At 40.0% G+C, this 17,812-nt stretch overlaps 1 protein-coding gene across 22 annotated transcripts in view; it reads right to left on the reverse strand.

Moving 5' to 3' along the window:
* Positions 1-17,812, reverse strand: part of DLG2 (discs large MAGUK scaffold protein 2) — a 1,874,701-nt gene that overhangs the window by 357,884 nt on the left and 1,499,005 nt on the right. Inside the window, exon 1 of one of the 22 annotated variants that reach the window (XM_033121681.1) lies at positions 4,005-4,329. The exons of the other annotated variants lie outside the window; for them this stretch is intronic. Coding sequence (XP_032977572.1) covers positions 4,005-4,052 — 48 coding nt within the window. The 5' untranslated portion in view covers positions 4,053-4,329. Of the gene's footprint in view, positions 1-4,004; positions 4,330-17,812 lie in introns of those variants that run through there. 22 annotated transcript variants of the gene reach the window in all.

Genomic DNA, 17,812 nt, shown 5'->3' on the forward strand with positions numbered 1-17,812 from the left:
CCAATGTGAAACCCTGGGTGTCCTTGAAAACAGCCTCGCTAAACAATCACTTCTGTGTTGTATGATAGAGGGAGTGGCCAATACAGTAAATGAAAATAACTATGATTCCTTCTAACTCTACCATTACTTATATTTAGTTAATGAAACCCAGAAATGGGAGTTTCCCACTTCTAAAACCATATTCCATTTGATTATTCAATATACATTTAGGACTAACTTTGAGACCAGTGGATAGGACAGGAATGGCTCTATTTTTAGTTCCTTTCCAACGTGACCTTTCTTCAGCTTTTGACACTACAAACTTTCCTTCATATCAGCACTGACATTAGACCTTTCCGTGATGAGGGAAATGTTCCATGTTTGTGTTTTCCAATATGGTGGCCTCTAGCCACACATGTTTTAAGCACTTGAAATGTGGCTAGTGTGACTGAGAAACTTAATTTTCCGTTTTATTTAATTCTAAGTAATTTATATTTAAATAGTGTGGCTACTGTAGTGGACAGCCCAGTTCTAGCATTCCTTTCTCTCTTGTCAAAGAGAATACAGTTTTTTGATTCTTCTTTTACCTGCCTATTCCTTCTTAATTTCCTTAAAAGAATCCTCTTATTGGCTTGCTCTTTGTAAATAGTGTTTCTAAAAATTGTATCCCTGGCTACCTTCTCCTGTCACTCCTTTCCTCTAACTCTTCCTTGCAGAACAACGTTTCTTCTTTTAAGTATCAGTTTGAGTGGTGCTGTCTGATCACTGCATCCAAAGCAGTCTGCTACTCCATTATTTTCTACCCCAGTCCCCCGTATGTCTCCCTCATGAAACTTACCTTAAAATAACATTATCTTATATGTTTGTTGCCTATCTCCTACGAGACTGCAATTTCTGTAAGACTGGCAACACCTTATGCCCCTAGCACAGTGCCTGGCACATATTAGGGCCCCAGCATCTGTTGAATGAATTGATAAATCAATAAATGGGTGTCCTTATCCTTTTCCTATTGATGATTCACTAATGTACCTCTCCAGCTCCGATCACAGTTTCCTCTGCTCCAAAGTTCTGTTTAACTGCCTAAGAATAAACTCATTATCTTCCTCAGACTTTGTTTTTCCTTTTATTCTTTATCTGGTTAGTGCTTCTGTCTAATCTTGCAATCAGAAACTTCTGCATGGCCTCTCCAGTGATTTTCTAGCACTTCCAATCCTCCAATAAATGCAGTCAGTGTTCCCTGAGAAACACCTCTCCAGTCATCCTAGCATTGTTGCTTTGGCTCAGGACGCCAGAGTCTCACACCTGGACCTGCCAGGGATGCCTGACTAGGCTTCTCATAGTCCCTCACTCTGCGCGCTCTCCTTCATACCGCTGTCCGAGAAATACAATCATTTCATCCCCTCGCTTTAAAGCTCCCGTTGCTTCTCTACCACCCAAGGAATGAAATCCTCTGCGCTTTCTTTTGCATGACGTGCGAGGCCTTCCTGATTTGGGCTCCGTGGACTCTTTCAACTTCAATTCTCCACTTGTTCCTTACATCCTCTCCTACCACACAGAACTTCCTATGTGGCCCTGACGGCCAGGTCTTTCTGTGCTTTTTCACGAGTTCTTCTCTGCTGGGACTGCCCATCCCCGGCTGAGTGGCTTATCCTTCAGCAACTCTCTCAGGCACAGTTAGCCATCTTCTGGGTGGTGTTCCCAAAGCATTTTATTTTGGGGGCATTAGAGCATTCATCACTTAAAAAAAAAAATTGCATGTCTGACTCCTATACCACGTGAGAATCCTTTAAGCACAAGAAATATATCTTATTCAACTTCCTGAAGAATGATTGATTTCTATGCAGTGGATAAGAGCCTGGCTTTGGTTTCAGACACACATCTAAGTTTGAAACTGGGATTTCTATTTATTAGCTATGGGACTAGTCATTTTACTTCATCTCAGTTTTCTTATCCATAAAATGGGAATAATGGTACATACATCACGTGTTTTTGTATTAAATGCAATAATGAAAGTAAACGCTTGCACCATACTCATAAAAAAGTTGTTGGTCACCCATAATATTCATTCAGCAAATATTTATTGAGCACACCCTATTTTCAAAGTATATGCTATGGACGAAGATTATTATAACATAGGTGTTGTCCTCAGAGAATTTGTAATCTAGTAGAGAAAATAAGACAAATATATAAAACTATAATTTAATAGAAAATATAATAAGTAATAACAAAGATACATAAAACGGGCTATGATGGCCTAGAGATCATTAATTTCTAGATGGGGTCAAGAGAAGGATGGATGAAAGAGATTGTATTTAAATTACACATGAAAATATGGCTAGAATGAAATCACTCAGCATTACAGGTGCTGTGCAGGGGCAGATACAAGTTTTATGAGATCTGAAAGTTTTACAATTTGGGGGTCCCTCTTTGAAAAAAAAATATAATGTTACATGCATAACATTACACTCCTTCAGTGTTTTATTCATTTGAAGTGCTAGTGCCTGACATCTAAAAAAATGCCAAATAAGCCTCAGCTCTCTTTCCCGTGGCCTCTGTGTCCCTAGGACCCAGCAAAGTACCTGGCACAAGGTAGGTACAGAGGCTTCAAGTGGCCCATGCAGCTAAGGCGCCCTGGAGTTTCAGAGTAGATTCACTTCTGGTGTTGTGCTTGGTGCTGGGAATATGATTATGAACATAGTTCCTGACTTCATGGAACGCTCATCTTCGTGGGACCGGGAAGTATGTAAAACAACCTAACTAAATAACAAGCACTAACATGAACACATCATTCATAAACATTTGGGATAAGGTTACAACAGGTAGGAGAGCGGTGATTTGCTGCAGAGATAGATGGGGAGTAGGAGGATGTTTAATGCCTAAGAAGAAGCATGAATGAAGGAAGTGAGAGAATACGTGGTATTTGGAGACAACTATGTATTATCCTGACTGGAATGTGGGATTCCAGGAGGGCTGCGGTGGAGACTTGGAAGCAGAGACCAGATCAAGAAGATATAAACAGAGATTCAGTGCACAGGAGAACAGAGCAGAGTATTTGTGCATTCAATGAACAAAAATGTATTGGGCTACACACTGGCTGGGCCACGGACAAACAAAGCTACACAAGACACAGTCTCTGCCGCTGAGAGGTGTATATTCTGTGTTAGGAGTTCAACTGTGTCACCACACCCCCAAAAGATACGTGGAAGTCTGAGGTGCTAACTGCCAGCACCTCAGAATACGACCTTCGTTGGCAGTTAGGTCCTTGTAGATGTACTGGCTAAGATGAGGTCATACTAGAGGAGGATGGGCCCCTTATTCAGTCGGACAGGTCTTCTGACAAGAAGACAGCCATGTGTAGACACAGACACACACAGGGAGAATATCATGTAAATATGGAGGCAGAGATAGGAGTTACGTGTGAGCTGCAAGCCAAGAAACACCCAAGATTGCCAGCAAACCACCAAAAGTGAGGAAGAGGCAAGGCAGGACTCCCTAACAGATTTCAAAGGGAGCATGACCCTGCCAACACCTGGATGTCAAACTTCTAGCCTTCAGAATTGTGATACAATACATTTCTGTTGTTTCAATGGCCCAGTTTGGGATAATTTGTTGTGGCAGCCCAAGGAAGCTAATGCACTCAGAGAGGGACTACGTTAGCCAACGTACAGACTGCTGTGAGCATAACCTGATTATCGAGGAAAGGGAGGGGTGGTCACTAAGGCTGATCCGATATTGCCGACTGCTGTCACTTTACAAAATGGATCTGAAGTAAAAGCCTAATGATAATTGCAAACGGTAGCTATCACCAGGTGCCTCGGCATTGACCTTGGTATTGGTACTCAGATGACAAAACTTCCCATAAGCCTCATTAAGTGAATTTCAGAAGTTTCTGCACATTGAAGATACAGCTATATGAATTACTATAGAAAAAATGACAAAGCACTAACATGAACACATCATTAATTACCATTTGTGAAATTCATTTTCAAAAATTATATATAAGGAAATAGGAACACCTCACTAACCTTTAGCTGTAGATGAAAACTTACAAAGTCTTCCTTTAAAAGAAACATTCAGCTGTTCTCATCTCTCTGGGTATTGCAGCTGTTGGCTTGTACAAATAAATGTCACTGCAGCTTTTCCTCCGATAAGCTCTATTTTCTGCTAATTCCAGGGAAAGCTTCACATAACAATTAATTGAGCCCTGATGGATTTTCTGATTCCTTTTTCCTTCTTTTTTTTCCACATCAGGAAATGAAGTGTAAGATCATTGCTTCACATCCTAGTGTTTTCAATTGAGAAATTTTCTTTCTTTCACTGACCTACTTTCTCCTGCCCAGACACCTGCCCTTCGAAGTAGAAGTTGGTTCAAAACCTTCTGAGGCATGGAATTCTTAAAGTTATTCATTAACTAGGTCCTTCACTCATGGTGAAATCTGAAAGCCAGCTTTGGACACTGACGTTAACACAAAGTGCTTTTAAAAGAATTAACATTTTCTTCCTTGAACAAACGTGCAACCTCACCTCTTGCTGCACCTTAAAAAATACCCTAGATTCTGATCATATCAAAACTCCTTGATTTTCTCTGGACTGCAAGCTTTTCCTCAAATACTTGACTCTTTCCCTGCCTGTACAGTCCCCTCTGTCTGCAGCTAGATAGCTTCTTCCCTTTTGTCTGCTTGGGAAGCTGCCTGTTTTTGTTCATGATTCTTTGAACATTTGTTCTTCTCAGCTCTCTCTAACACGAGCTCCTGTAGGATTTTATGGCCACAGACTCATATATGGACTCTCCTAATCATCATACTTTATCCATTTAACAAGTACCCATTGAGAATCCACTATATATCGGGAGGGCTCCACTGGGGCTGGGGCTATAACTATAAAACAGACAGTTTCTGCCTCCCAGGGGTTTACAATAGAGTGTGGTATAGCAGAAGAGTAAATTGGCAAGTACAAGCCAGCCTTCTACCATGATAATAATTTATTTGCATGCTTGCCTTTTCCACTGGACTCTGAGATTCTTGAGTGACATATTCACTTGTGAGTTAATATATGACATCTGAAAAGTGCTTACGAAGTATGAACTTTCCTTTCTCTACTGTTGTGTCTCCAGTACCTGGCACAAAAACATGCTCAGTGAATGACTGGGAAATGTAAACATAACAGACATCTGTATCTCAGTTGACCCTAAAGATCAGTTTTGATAAAAGGAAGATTGCAACACTGGGAACCAAAAACAAAGGAGGGTGGCTAAGGGATGAGAGGATTTGGTCTGGGACGAGTGGAGATGAGACACCAAAAACACCCCAGGTGCCCATTTGCTGAATGTGAATTCTGTTCTATATAAGACCAACATAGGATTCTTGCCAAGCCTGACTAGCTATTGAAGGTTACATAGAAGGAGTTCTTGTTGTCAGAAAAGAAATGGCTTCAGGGTATGTCACAGCATCAGAGTCATACAGGGCAAGATGCTTTCTGAAAATTCACATCGCATCCCACCATCTTTCCCCTAAAAACAGTCTTTTTTCCGCATTATCGTTCCCTCTCCTGGCAAAAGAAGCCCAGTCCAAAGAAACAAAAATAACCACCAATTAAAGGTCTAAATGAATCTGTCTCCTTCATCCCAGTATGTCCACACCTACAGTAGAGTATCACTGTTGCTTACCTGATGCACCTTGTGTATGACTCACAATAGTGCCACAATCATTTTCATCTGGGTTTCTTGGTGCTTGAATGTGTCACTTAAGTCACAATCCTTACCTCTTAGCATGAAAATGACACATTCCTAGAAGGGCAAGTGTACCTCATCTAAGTCTCAGAGGATAAAAGCAGATAAGGCATGAGGAGGTGAAAAAAGAATAACAGGAGGAATAAAGACTCTTGTCATTCTCATTTTCCTCTGGAAAGAGAGGAGACCTTAGCTAGGAAATTAGGAGCCTGAGTTCTGGTCCTGACCTTGGCCTTGAAAAATCTCTTGCCTATCTCTAGCCTCAGATAGTCTCCCCCTATGGGAACTAGATTGTTGGACATTATAATACGTTAGATATTTGGCAACTTTAATTCTCATGTTAACCCCCCCTTTTTTCCCCTCAAATTGAGAATGTCCCCAAAGTTAAAACTAGGAGAACACTGTAAGGCAGCTCCCCATAGAGACGTGTGTTTTGCTGACGTGCAAGGCCAGGTCATGATAATGATATCTCCTCTGCAAAAGCACTATCTAAACAAGGCTTGACCTTTGAGAGCTGTGGCTCTCTTCCATGCTGAGGGTTAATGGTATTGATGTAGTGTTTAGTTTTCCCTTGTGCCCAAATCTCTTGTTAGCACAGATATATTTGGACACACACACACACACACACACACACACAGTGCTCTAGTGATCTAGTCCTCTTATTGCATTGTAACCTGTAGCACATTCAACCCAATTAAGTATGCCATGAATTACACAATGAAATTGGTAAGAGGGGATGAAACCACGATCACCAGCCTTTGTCTTTTTCTTACCTCAACACAATGCGAATTTATGTTTTGGTTAGTGAGAGGAGCTTTAATTTTATTCATAACCACCAATATTTATTAAGAGTAAAGGCCATTCAATCCTATGACATAGCGCTATGAGTTAGGTATTCTTTTCCTCATTTGAAGATGAGAGAACTGAGGTGTGAAAAGGTTAAGTTTCTTGTCCAAGATCAACCAGTTAAAAGTGGTTGATCCTGACCCCTGATTGCCCACAAAAGCCTCTGCTGCTTCCACTGCTTTGTACAACTATGGAGAGAGAAAAAGAGTGACGATCACTTGGCTTATGTCTACTAGTATAAAAATGATTGATATTGGAGAGTATCGGTCACTCGGTGAAAAGGAAGCCCCTATTCCTCGAGTCATAGTCGGAGAAGGAACTTTAAGAAATCATTATTCGTTAAACATAGGTTGCTTAGGAGATTGCTTCATCATCATACAATGGAAAAGACCTAGGAACTACCGTTAGGAGTTTTGTAGCGAGCAGGGGAAAGTCTTATTAAGTACTAAACAAGGAGCACACGTGTGTGCATGTGTGTAAGAGAGCGTACAGATGCATGGGCTCTGGACTTAATCCTGTGATCTATGAAGTAAGGAAGTGGCGTGAGGAAACACTGCCCCAAAACATACTTTGCACGTATGCTACTCTTTCTGAATGTCTGTCATTAAGAAATGCATTTCTTTGCATCCAGAAGGGTGTTTGGACTCTTGGTGTCTCTTTCCAAGTGGAGTGTACTCTCACGTCTTCCTTTGTTTCTCTATGGTGTGCTGTGCTCTGTCTTTTACACCACTGACTGCATCTCCTTGAAGGCACATGAGAGGTTCACAGGAAATGTTTGTTAAATGAATGATGAATGGAGAATTATCAATTGATTTTTGGTATGGGGGAAGAGGAAAGAGGTTCTAAAACAACAGAAGGAAAAGGAGCAGATGGGATATAGGGAGTGTGAAGAGAAAGAGAACTAACCCCTACTGAGTGCCGAGTGTTTGTTAAGCATTGTGTTAGAATATTTACATATCTTGAAAAACGAAATTCTTAAAACAATCTTATGAAATAGATATCAATTCCTATTTTATAGATAAAAGAAACACAGGATCAGAGGGGTTCAGTAACAGCTCATGGTGATAAAGTTAGTAAGAGCAGTAGTTAAATGAAGGTAGAAATAAATCCAAAGGCCATTTTCTCTAAATTATACCAGGCTGCTATACCAAGGAGAGGGACTTGAAGATAAGCGAGGATTTCAAGAGTACAAAAAAGGCATCATAAGGGGAGAGATGTTTACACATTTTAATATCTTGCAACATTGACAATGGAAGTGCAATTTCCTATCAAAGTGCATAATTGATGCTTGACCACAGGCGAATTCTCCATTTGCAAACTGAGTAGGCTGTGAAAAGCGCTGTGAAAAGCACAGCTCGTTGATTTATTGATGACAGCCATTCTGACTGTAGGGAGGTGGTATCTCATTGTGGTTTTTATTTGCATTTCTCTAATGATTAGTGAGGTTGAGCATTTTTTCATATGTCTGTTGGCCATCTGTATGTCCTCTTCAGAAAAATGTCTCTTCACGTCGTCTGCCCATTTTTAAATTGGATTGTTTGTTTTTTTGGTGTGGAGTTGACTGAGATTTTTATAAATATGGAAAAAAAACAAAGAAAGCACGGCTGTCTTCTATGCTTCCATACTCTTCGAGACCTGTGCTGAGAAGGACATTTCCCTACTCTTGGAACCAGCCCTCATGAGCAGGGACCTTCTTGTCTGAAGAGGGTGCTCTTTCCCTTCGAGTTTGGTAGTCGCTTGATAAAAATCACTGAAACTACATCTGAATAGTGCTACTAGTTTCCCCCAAAGCAGCTGCTTGTTCTTTTGTTCTGATATTACATAGACATGAGATTGGTGCACTATCGCAATTTTCAACATTCTGTCACCCTTACTATACTCTGCGTCTCAAAGGCAGGACTTGGACTTTTTTCTTCTTGATTTTCTCAAACATCTCACCTGAGTGCTTGGCATGTACTGGATATTCAGAAAATGCTTAGTTGAATGAAAGGATGAATAAGAGCTTAATAATCAATCAAATCAATGACCGAGTGAGTGAATGAATGATGGAGCTTGTGTCCTCCACAATTCCCCTTGAATAGTCTAATTTTCCATGTGACAAGCAGGCACATCTACCAACTGTCATCCATCAGTCAGTAAAAGTTGCTGACTGACATCTTAAAAGCATATTTCCGTGGCGTAAACATTTACCAGGACTGGAAATCAGCAGAGAGATTAAATAAAGGATAAAGACCACTGGCTGCTTTCTGGTAATAGAGGGACATCTGGCCTGTGGCATCAGATATGGATGTGCTCTTTTTTTAAACTCTCTTATAATTGGCCAGGAGAAGGAAGTAAACAGAAATCCTAATGGAATTTGAAGGTCTCTGAGGGATTAGCAATATATGCAGAGAAAAACACCAGATTCAGTTTAGACATATAAAGATGGATGTATCAAGATGAATAATCTAATGAAGGCTGACCCAAAGCAATCCTCATGATTCCCTGCTCTCCACAGCCATACCACCTCCCAAGTCACAGCCAAGGAAGGTAAAAATAAAAATCATTCCTTATAAAGGGTTCAGCTCAAGGTCAAATGCAATGTCCAGTAAATATTCATCAGATGAGAATAAGGCTGTTTCTTGTCATCTGATGGATGAGCAACAAGAAAACCCTCTGACCACAACTTCTGTCTAGACTCATTTTTTGCCAGTAACAAAGATAGGAGAGAGAAAGAACTCCTCAGTCAATCAGACTGAAAGACGTGTGTGGAATGTCTTCTACGTTTCTGCTGAGGCAGGATGGCCTGCTGATGAGAGTATGGCGTTGGGAGACAGGCATCAGGGTTGCACGAGGCTCCTCCCCTCCTTAGAGACATGATCTTGGGAAGCCAGTTAACCTTCTAACAGATCTGTAAACAAGATAAATGATTCTTACCCAAGTTCCCTTACAAAATTGTCACTGGCATCACATGGAATAATGTCTATGTGATGCCTTTGTAAATCGTAATGCACTATACAAACGTAAGGCTAACATCTTCAGGGCGAACAGCAAAAAAGTAGAAGAATAAAAAAGGAAATGAATGGAGAATATAGAGTAAAAAAGCAGAAGGAGAAGGAGCAAGTTTATGGAGAGAGGGGAGGAGAGAAGAAAAAGAGAAAATAAGAGGGGCCAGGGAAAGGAGTTGGGAGAGAAGGGGGAAGAAGGAAGCAGCAGTGGCAAGGGAGGATCTCAGAGTTCTGCCTCAGAGGCAGAGAACAACCAAACAAACACATCAAACAATAAACATATGGAACAGCAGAGCTTTCTAGAGATGGGATTTAGAAAATCACATCTATGCAGAGACCACACAGTTCTGATAAGCAACTGGAAGTCTCCATCAGATGGCCTTTCCAGAGGACAGAGAGTCAACCATGAGTAAGCCGCCTCATTATAAATGTTTAAATGCCAAGCGCTACTTAATTCATGTTGTTGTAGTGTGTGTGCTCAGCTCAGAAATACACTCAGACAGATTTGTAATCCTTGCTTGTGCAACCATTGATGACGGCCCTTTCTCGTTGCCTAGTTAACCCTACTCATTGTTCGGAGATTTCCCTGATCTCTCTGACCTTCACAAGGTCAGATTCTGCATTATAAGCTCTCAGGGAAGCACAGGCCACCTTTTCACAGAATTTGGCACAGTCAGAGATTTACATTTGTTTGTGTGATTATTTGATTAATGTCTGCTTCTTCGTACCAGACTGAGGGCAGGGTTAGGGTCTGCATTAGGGTGGGGGGCTGACTAATCATCATATTTCCAGCTGAAGTTATTGATTGATCATGAAGGGGCTGAAGTCAGCAAGGGCAGCCCTCGTACTAGAAAGAGACTAGAAAAAGGGCAGTATTCAAAGAGGGATAATGGTACAAACGTGTAAAGGAGGTAGGTGCGAGGACTACAATTAGGTGGTGTGTAATTGATAATCTTTCTGACAGTTCAGGTAACTAAACCCTGTGATGGGACGATGTTTCCTGTATCCATTTTTACTGGCCTCGATTTATGACTAAATGCTTGTGATATTTCTGCTTGGATCATTCACTTTATTAACTAGCTCTTCAATGTCATCTCAGTCGACCTCATGGGTAACAGTATTATCATTAGTATTAATAATTATGAGTGTTCACTGAGAGGGGCGACTTTCTAGTTGAATATTCTGCAGAATGCTGTTTGTTGTATGTTTAGTTATATAATAGTAAGGAGGAAGTTTACTCACAATTTACTTTGGGTCCTGTATTAAACCAATTTATTAAAATATAAAAGATTTTTAGGGAAGTTATGCAAGGTGATGATAAGTAATTACGTATGTTGGCATTGAATTGCGCACAGAAAATAAGGAGTATTTATATTAAAAAAAGCCCTAAACAAAATTCCCTAGTGAAATCTGCTGTATCCCTCAAAGATAAATTCCAGCTGCGTGACATTGAGCAGCCTCAGTGTGCAAGGCCACCTTACAGGGGAGCCCAGCAGCTCTGGATAATCAGACTCCTGACCTGTCCCTTCCGGGTTTCCTCCTATTCCCGCAGGGTAGAACAGATGCCAACGGTGCGGAAGTTTTATTCTTCCCCGTCTTTTAATTCGGCACGTTTGAAAGTTAGTGAAATCATATTAGGTGGCCATTCTACTTTTATTAACTAACATTCTTACATGAAACTGGATTTTTCACAATGACTTTATAGGGACAAAAACCTCCCAAATCTCTCAGAAATCATATTGAGCTCCACATTATATTTCCATGTCTTACTGTGCCCTCCATGTTGACCAACCTGTAATAACAAAACACATATAATGCTGAGAAGGCAGGAGAAGGTGGTGATTTTGAAATGTCACAGTTGAAGTCCCAGTTTTACCACTTATTGGCTGTGTGACCTGAGGCACTTCTCTAAACCTCAGTGTCCTCATGTACAAAGTGGGATAATATGCCCATATACAGCAATAATAATTGTCATCAGAACCAAATGAGATCCATATAAAGCACTTACAAAATATCAGCTACTATTAAATACGCAATAATGAATGTTATATTTTTAGCATTTGAATACAGAAAATATCCTGTGTGAACTTTACTGTCTGTGTCTCTGAATTACTTGCTGTCATGATGGAGTGCTCTCTATTCTTTATTTTTATGTCTTTCCTACTTTCTACTATTTAAATAATCCTTTCTTTTGTGGACTAATAATGATAGAAGTTTATAAAAGTCTTTCACCTAGAAAAACATAAACCTAGATTCTCAATGCCATCTCACCAAATCTTTTTCGCTATTTTACTCGAAATTCCAAATTTGAAAACTTCTGTCTGTCCTATACAAGAAACTGGACATTACTTCAACAGCAGATGGCGTGAGAAATCCAGGCCCTGAGAGAGAATTAGAATCCCATGTGTGATAGCCCTTAAATATTCCCTAACTCTCTGCAGCCTCAGCATTTTTTTTTGAACACTGATAAATTTTGGGCAATCTTTAAAGTTTGCTGTAATGACATCTTTTATATTTTCAGCTCTACACATGTAAGGAAGAAAGATTACAAGGCCTGGGAAATGATGTCTTATAGAATAAGGAAATAGAAAAAGGAAGCAGTAGACCAGTAGAAATGAAGCTAAGAAAAATGAGCTGACAGCTCAACCAGAAGCAGAGGTGTAGACTGCAGGAACACAAGGAGAAATGGAAAGCAAATACATGATGGTAAACTGGGGGAAACAGAACTGGGGTTATCTGCTGCTCTGATCATTCCTATGAGTCCCCTGAGGTTTAAGCTCTGAAGGTCTGTCTCCCCTTCCCAGGATGGAGGAGGGTTTTGTAACCACTCTTAGTTCTTCCAAGCAGCTAGGATGCTTCAGCACAGTAGGAGGTGACAGATTTGAACCTAGGTCTCTGGGATTCTCACCCAGAGCTACACGAGAGGCTGGTTTATCTTTATTGGACTATAAATCACAAGCAAATATGTTTTTTTTGGGGGGATAGAGGGTGGAGGAAGATTTAATTTCTTTCAAGCATTTCTAAAAATCATCTAGTTGCTTGTCTCCTTAATTTTCCTCTATTCTCCCTAAATAAACCGTTCAGCTGGCAGGAAAGCGAAATAAAGAAGAGGATGACAACTATACATATATTATTTTAATATATTCTAAAGATACACAAAAATCCTTTCCATTTAACCCAGCTTGTCCCTCTGTTTCGGAGAAGTCACTTAAGTTTCTGTGGTTAACGAATAGCCACCGCAATCTTGAGAAATAAGAACAAAGTGGGAGGTGTCACAATACCTGACATCAAATCATACTACAACACTATAGTAATCAAAACATCATGGAACTGGCATAAAAACAGACACATAGATCAATGGAACAGAACAGAGAGCCCAGAAATAAATCCATACCTATGTGGTCATTTAATCTATGACAATAGAAGCAAGAATTTGCCATGGAGTAAAGACAGTCTATTAAATAAATGGTACTGGGAAAACTGTACAGATACATACACAAAAATGAAGCTGGATCACCTCCTTATGCCATATATGAGAATAAATTCAAAATGGATTAAAGACTTGAATGTAAGATCCAAAACGATAAAACTCCTAGAAGAAAATATAGGATGTAAATTTGCAGACATTACCCTTAGTAATGTTTTTACTGATATATCCCATCGAGCAAGAAATAAAATAAAAAGTAAACACGGATTACATCAAACTAAAATGTTTTTTCACAGCAAGGGAACCATCAATAAAACTAAAAGGCATCCTACTGAATGGGAGAAGATATTTGTCAATGACACATCTGATAAGGAATTAATATCCAAAATTTATAAGAACTCATTCAACTTAACACACAAAAAATAAACAATCCAATTAAAAAAGTGGGCAGAGGATATGAACAGACATTTTTCTAAAGAGGACATACAGATGGCCAGCAGACATATGAAAAAATGCTCAACCTCATTAATCATTAGAGAAATGCAAATAAAAACCACAAGGAGATACCACCTCTCTCCAGTCAGAATGGCTATCATCAATAAGTCAACAAACAACAAGTGCTGGCGAGGATGTGGAGAAAAGGGAACCCTGGTGCACTGTTGGTGGGATTGCAGATTGGTGCAGCCCCTATGGAAATCAGTATGTAAGTATCTCATAAAACTGGAAATGGAACTACCTATGACACAGTAATTCCACTCTTAGGTATCTATCCAGAGAAATCCAAAACACTAATTCGAAAAATTATATGCACCCCTATGTTTATTGCAGTGCTATTCACAACAGCTAAGACATGGAAACAACCGAAATGTCCACTGGTCGACGACTGGATTAAGAACTGTGGTACATTTATACAATGGAGTATTACTCGGCCATAAAGAAGAATGAAATCTTACCATTTGCAATAATCTGGATGGACCTAGAGAACATTATACTAAGTGAAATAAGTCAGATGGAGAAAGACAAATACCATATGATCTCACTTATATGTGGAATCTGAAGAACAGAATAAATGAGCAAACTAAACAGAAATAGTCTCAGAGATATACGTAGAGAAAAAACTGAAGGTTGCTAGATGGGAGGGAGGTGGGAATAAGGGAGAAGGTGAGGGATTAGAAAGCACAAATTGGTAGCCACAATATTGTCATGGGGATATTGACAGTTGGGGGAATATAATCAATAATGTTTTAAAGATTTTGTAGGGTGTCAGATGGGTACTTGTCCTGTTAAGGAGACCACTTCATGGGCTGTGTAGATGCCTGACCACTGCGCTGTACACCTGAAGCTGAAGCTGAATAATATTGATTGTCAACTATGATTTAACATATATATAGTCACAGGATATGGAGTACAGCATAGGGAATATAGTCAATGGCATTGTAACAGCTGTATACAACGTCAGAGGGGTAGTAGATTGGGGTAGTAGATCACTTTGTGAGGGGTGTAAATGTCTATTACATTTTTTTGTACACCTGAAACTAGTAATTTTTTCAGTGGTTAACTAAGGCTCAGACTTTTGACCAGTGACCCCAGCAACTAACAACCTGAATAAAACTTCTTTTCCAAGTCTGGGAGTACTTCGGTGTATTTCTCAATATTCCAGGCCCCCTCAGTTACTCTGGGAAACACTGCTGAGCACTGCTTTTGAGGGGCAGGGTAAAGAAGTGTGTTGGAGGAAGTTGAGCATTCACACGGATTACAAATCCAGAAAGATGGTTGGGTCTGCTAGTGTGTGGTTAGCGATGACACGCCAACGAGCTGCTCCTGAGGGCCAGCTGTCTAGGTCCCAGTGGTCCCTGGGCTCCATGTCTGGAGATGTTCCTATTTAGTCCAGAAGCCAAGCTTTTAAATCTTTAAAACTGACAAACCTATAAAATGTTAGAGTTGGAAGAAATCTAAGACACTTCATTTAACTCAGCTTCCTAACTTTGTATATGAGGTAACTGAGATTTGCTATAAAAAAAAAAAAATTACACAGGAGGTGACAGATTTGAACCTAGGTCTCTTGATACTCGGGGTCAATAATGCTTCCAGTTTTGATAGTGACTGTATTTTGGAACCAAATATCTAAGCACTTATACTAAGAAGACTAAGTATTTTTAAGTCAGCACCATCCCAGGATACATGTTAGCTGTAAAAAAGCTTCTCTCATCAAGGCAAGAGGAATTGGGTAGAGAATACGAGAGCCAATGGTTCCAGTTGGGGTCCTGTTTCCAGAATGTTCTGTGGAAAGAACACCTGTTCAGGCCCAATATGGGAACACCAGAGGCTCCCTGGCCCCAACAGTGCCATGGTCTCAAGAGCCTGGATCAGTCTTAGAGTGTGGAAAGGGGTCTCTGTGCCAAACAGAGTTTCATGGCTATGCCTATAGAGACAGGCCTGTCCCACCAAGAAAGAATGACAAATTATATCACCATAGAAAAGTTAACCTGACAGAATGGGTTCTCTTTGATGCATTTGTTTGTAGACAGGACGACTTTTTGGTTCTCCTTTGGATACTCACAGACTACTGGATTTGGGAGAGATTTTTGGTTAGAATTAATTAGACAATTCATCCGTCCCTTAAATAATTCCCTCTATACTATCCTTGAACATGGCCATCTAGTTTCTTAAGTGCTACTCATAAGGGGTGGTCAACACCTTCCAGGGAAGTTATTTCATTGATGTGAAAATGCTAGTTAATAGAAATTTCAGCCTTTGTGTTGTTGCTAAAATGATCTTCTAAGGTAAAACAAAGTGTATACATTCTCCTGGATGAAAAAAAGCTGTTTGAGTAGCTAAATACACTTGTTAGTTTTTGCAGTGCAAGCCAACTCCTTCTAGATTTTTGCACATGATTCTCTTTTCTTTCCTTTTTCATTTATTTATTTATTTTTTTAACCTCTGCCTTCTACCAAATACATTCCTCAAAATTGAATTTGTGTCATCTCCTGTAAGAATCCTACCTGGCTTCCCAGAGTCAATGATTTTTAACCATTTCAGTTTTAAGTCTAGTGGTTACTTCCATGTTGCTAATAATAAGCTTTTACTAGAGTATTTCTTTAATTTCTATTTTGTTTCCAGAATTACCTCTGTTTCCTTGAGAATCATTTTTGCCTTTTTTCTGTGAATAATGTGTTTTAATCTTATTTCTGTCATTTCGTGGGTTTTGTTAAAATCTTTGCTGACCCGTGGCTATCTGCTCATATTTAAGAATGAAGTAGTAGAAATGCTGCAGGGGATGTTGTAGATAAGAGCACTGAAAGGCTGCAGGTGAGGTGAGCACACCTGAAACTGTCCCTGTGACTGACACACTGTGAAGGGCTTTGCTGCGTGGGCAACACGCAAACTAGCTTTCCTGGGTTCCTCAGAAGAAATTGCATTTCATTAGAGAAGAGCCTTCATTTCCTGCTTGGTAGCTAAGTACTCGTCAGTACGTGGCTGGCAGCGGTTCTGTATGCAGGGGTGTGTATCCTGAGTGGGGGCCTCTGCAGTCCTATTCTCAGATTCTGCTCTCAATTCCATCTGTTGTCACTATTCTGAAGTCTCTGAGTTTCCTGGGTTCTGCTCGGCAGATCCGCTTCCTTCTGAGCCGGAGGCTCCTCCTTACGAGGCTGCTGCAGTGTGGCGGGCCTTTTTGCAGGTGACCTCCCTGGAAACACAGCGCTAGGAGATGACATTCAGATAGACTACAACGTGCAAAGTCCCCCTGGAGTCATATGGCTCATGGCCCTGCCCCTGCAGAGGATCGAAGGCGAGAACTCCTTTGTTCTGTTTCATCAACCTGTACTTTCCACCTGCTTCCTGTAATCCAGGAGTGTGATGAAGTCTTTTGATTTTGGATGTCCCCTCCCATTTCTATTTTGTTCCCAGAATTACCTCTGTTTCCTTGAGGATAGTTTATGGGATTGTCCCTTTTTTTAATTTTATTAGCTCCTTTTTAATGGGGTGTCAGGAGAAAAAGGAGATTAAGGCGTGGGCCACACCTGTCACCTTGAACCTGAAGCAAGGAGCTCAGTGTTAATGGGGATATTATTCTGCCTTGCTATGTCTGGTATAGTTATAGATGATTCAGATTATCGATTTAAAAAACAAACAAACAGCAGTAACATTAGGCAGACGCTCAATTAGACAGTTCTGTTGTCTCCCTGGATCAAATTAACTGGAAATCTGAAAGATTTCTACTTATTTTATGTCAAGCAAATAGCAACTTAGGTGAAAAACATGAACACGGGGCCTTTTAAAGTACATTCATTAAAAAAAAATATCTGATGTAGTTGCTTTTCACAAAAGCATTAGGAAGGAGCGTTTGGAAATAATAAAATTTCCAATTTCAGCTGATTGCCTTCCTATACTCAATAGTCTAACACCTTAATGGAAAACCTGTTAAAGACCCATTGGCATATGCAAAGTGAAAAACAACTTTCGCACTATGCATTCGGTGACAATGGTTGTATGTCACATTATCTCCTATCTTATGGCCAGCTGCACACCTATAGCACGGACTTTAGTGTCCTGGGCTTTGTAGAGAATTACTGAAGTATTCCCTTCTAAATATTTGAGGAATGCAAAATTATTTCTACTTCAAATATTTTATTTTACATCCAGAACTGTTTTACATAAATAAATACAAATGTGTGTATTTAACAAGTGTTCAAAGTGGATCTTCAAACTAATCTAGGTTATAAAAATACAATTTTTGTTTGTTTTCTCAGAACACTTGGACTAAGTATACATTTAACTAGTACTCACTCAGGTTCTAATATGCACCTGCTACTTTTACAGAAAGTTGGTGAGTCCTATGCTATT

This window comes from Rhinolophus ferrumequinum, chromosome 11 (genome assembly GCF_004115265.2).
Source record: "Rhinolophus ferrumequinum isolate MPI-CBG mRhiFer1 chromosome 11, mRhiFer1_v1.p, whole genome shotgun sequence".
NCBI lineage: Eukaryota > Metazoa > Chordata > Mammalia > Chiroptera > Rhinolophidae > Rhinolophus > Rhinolophus ferrumequinum.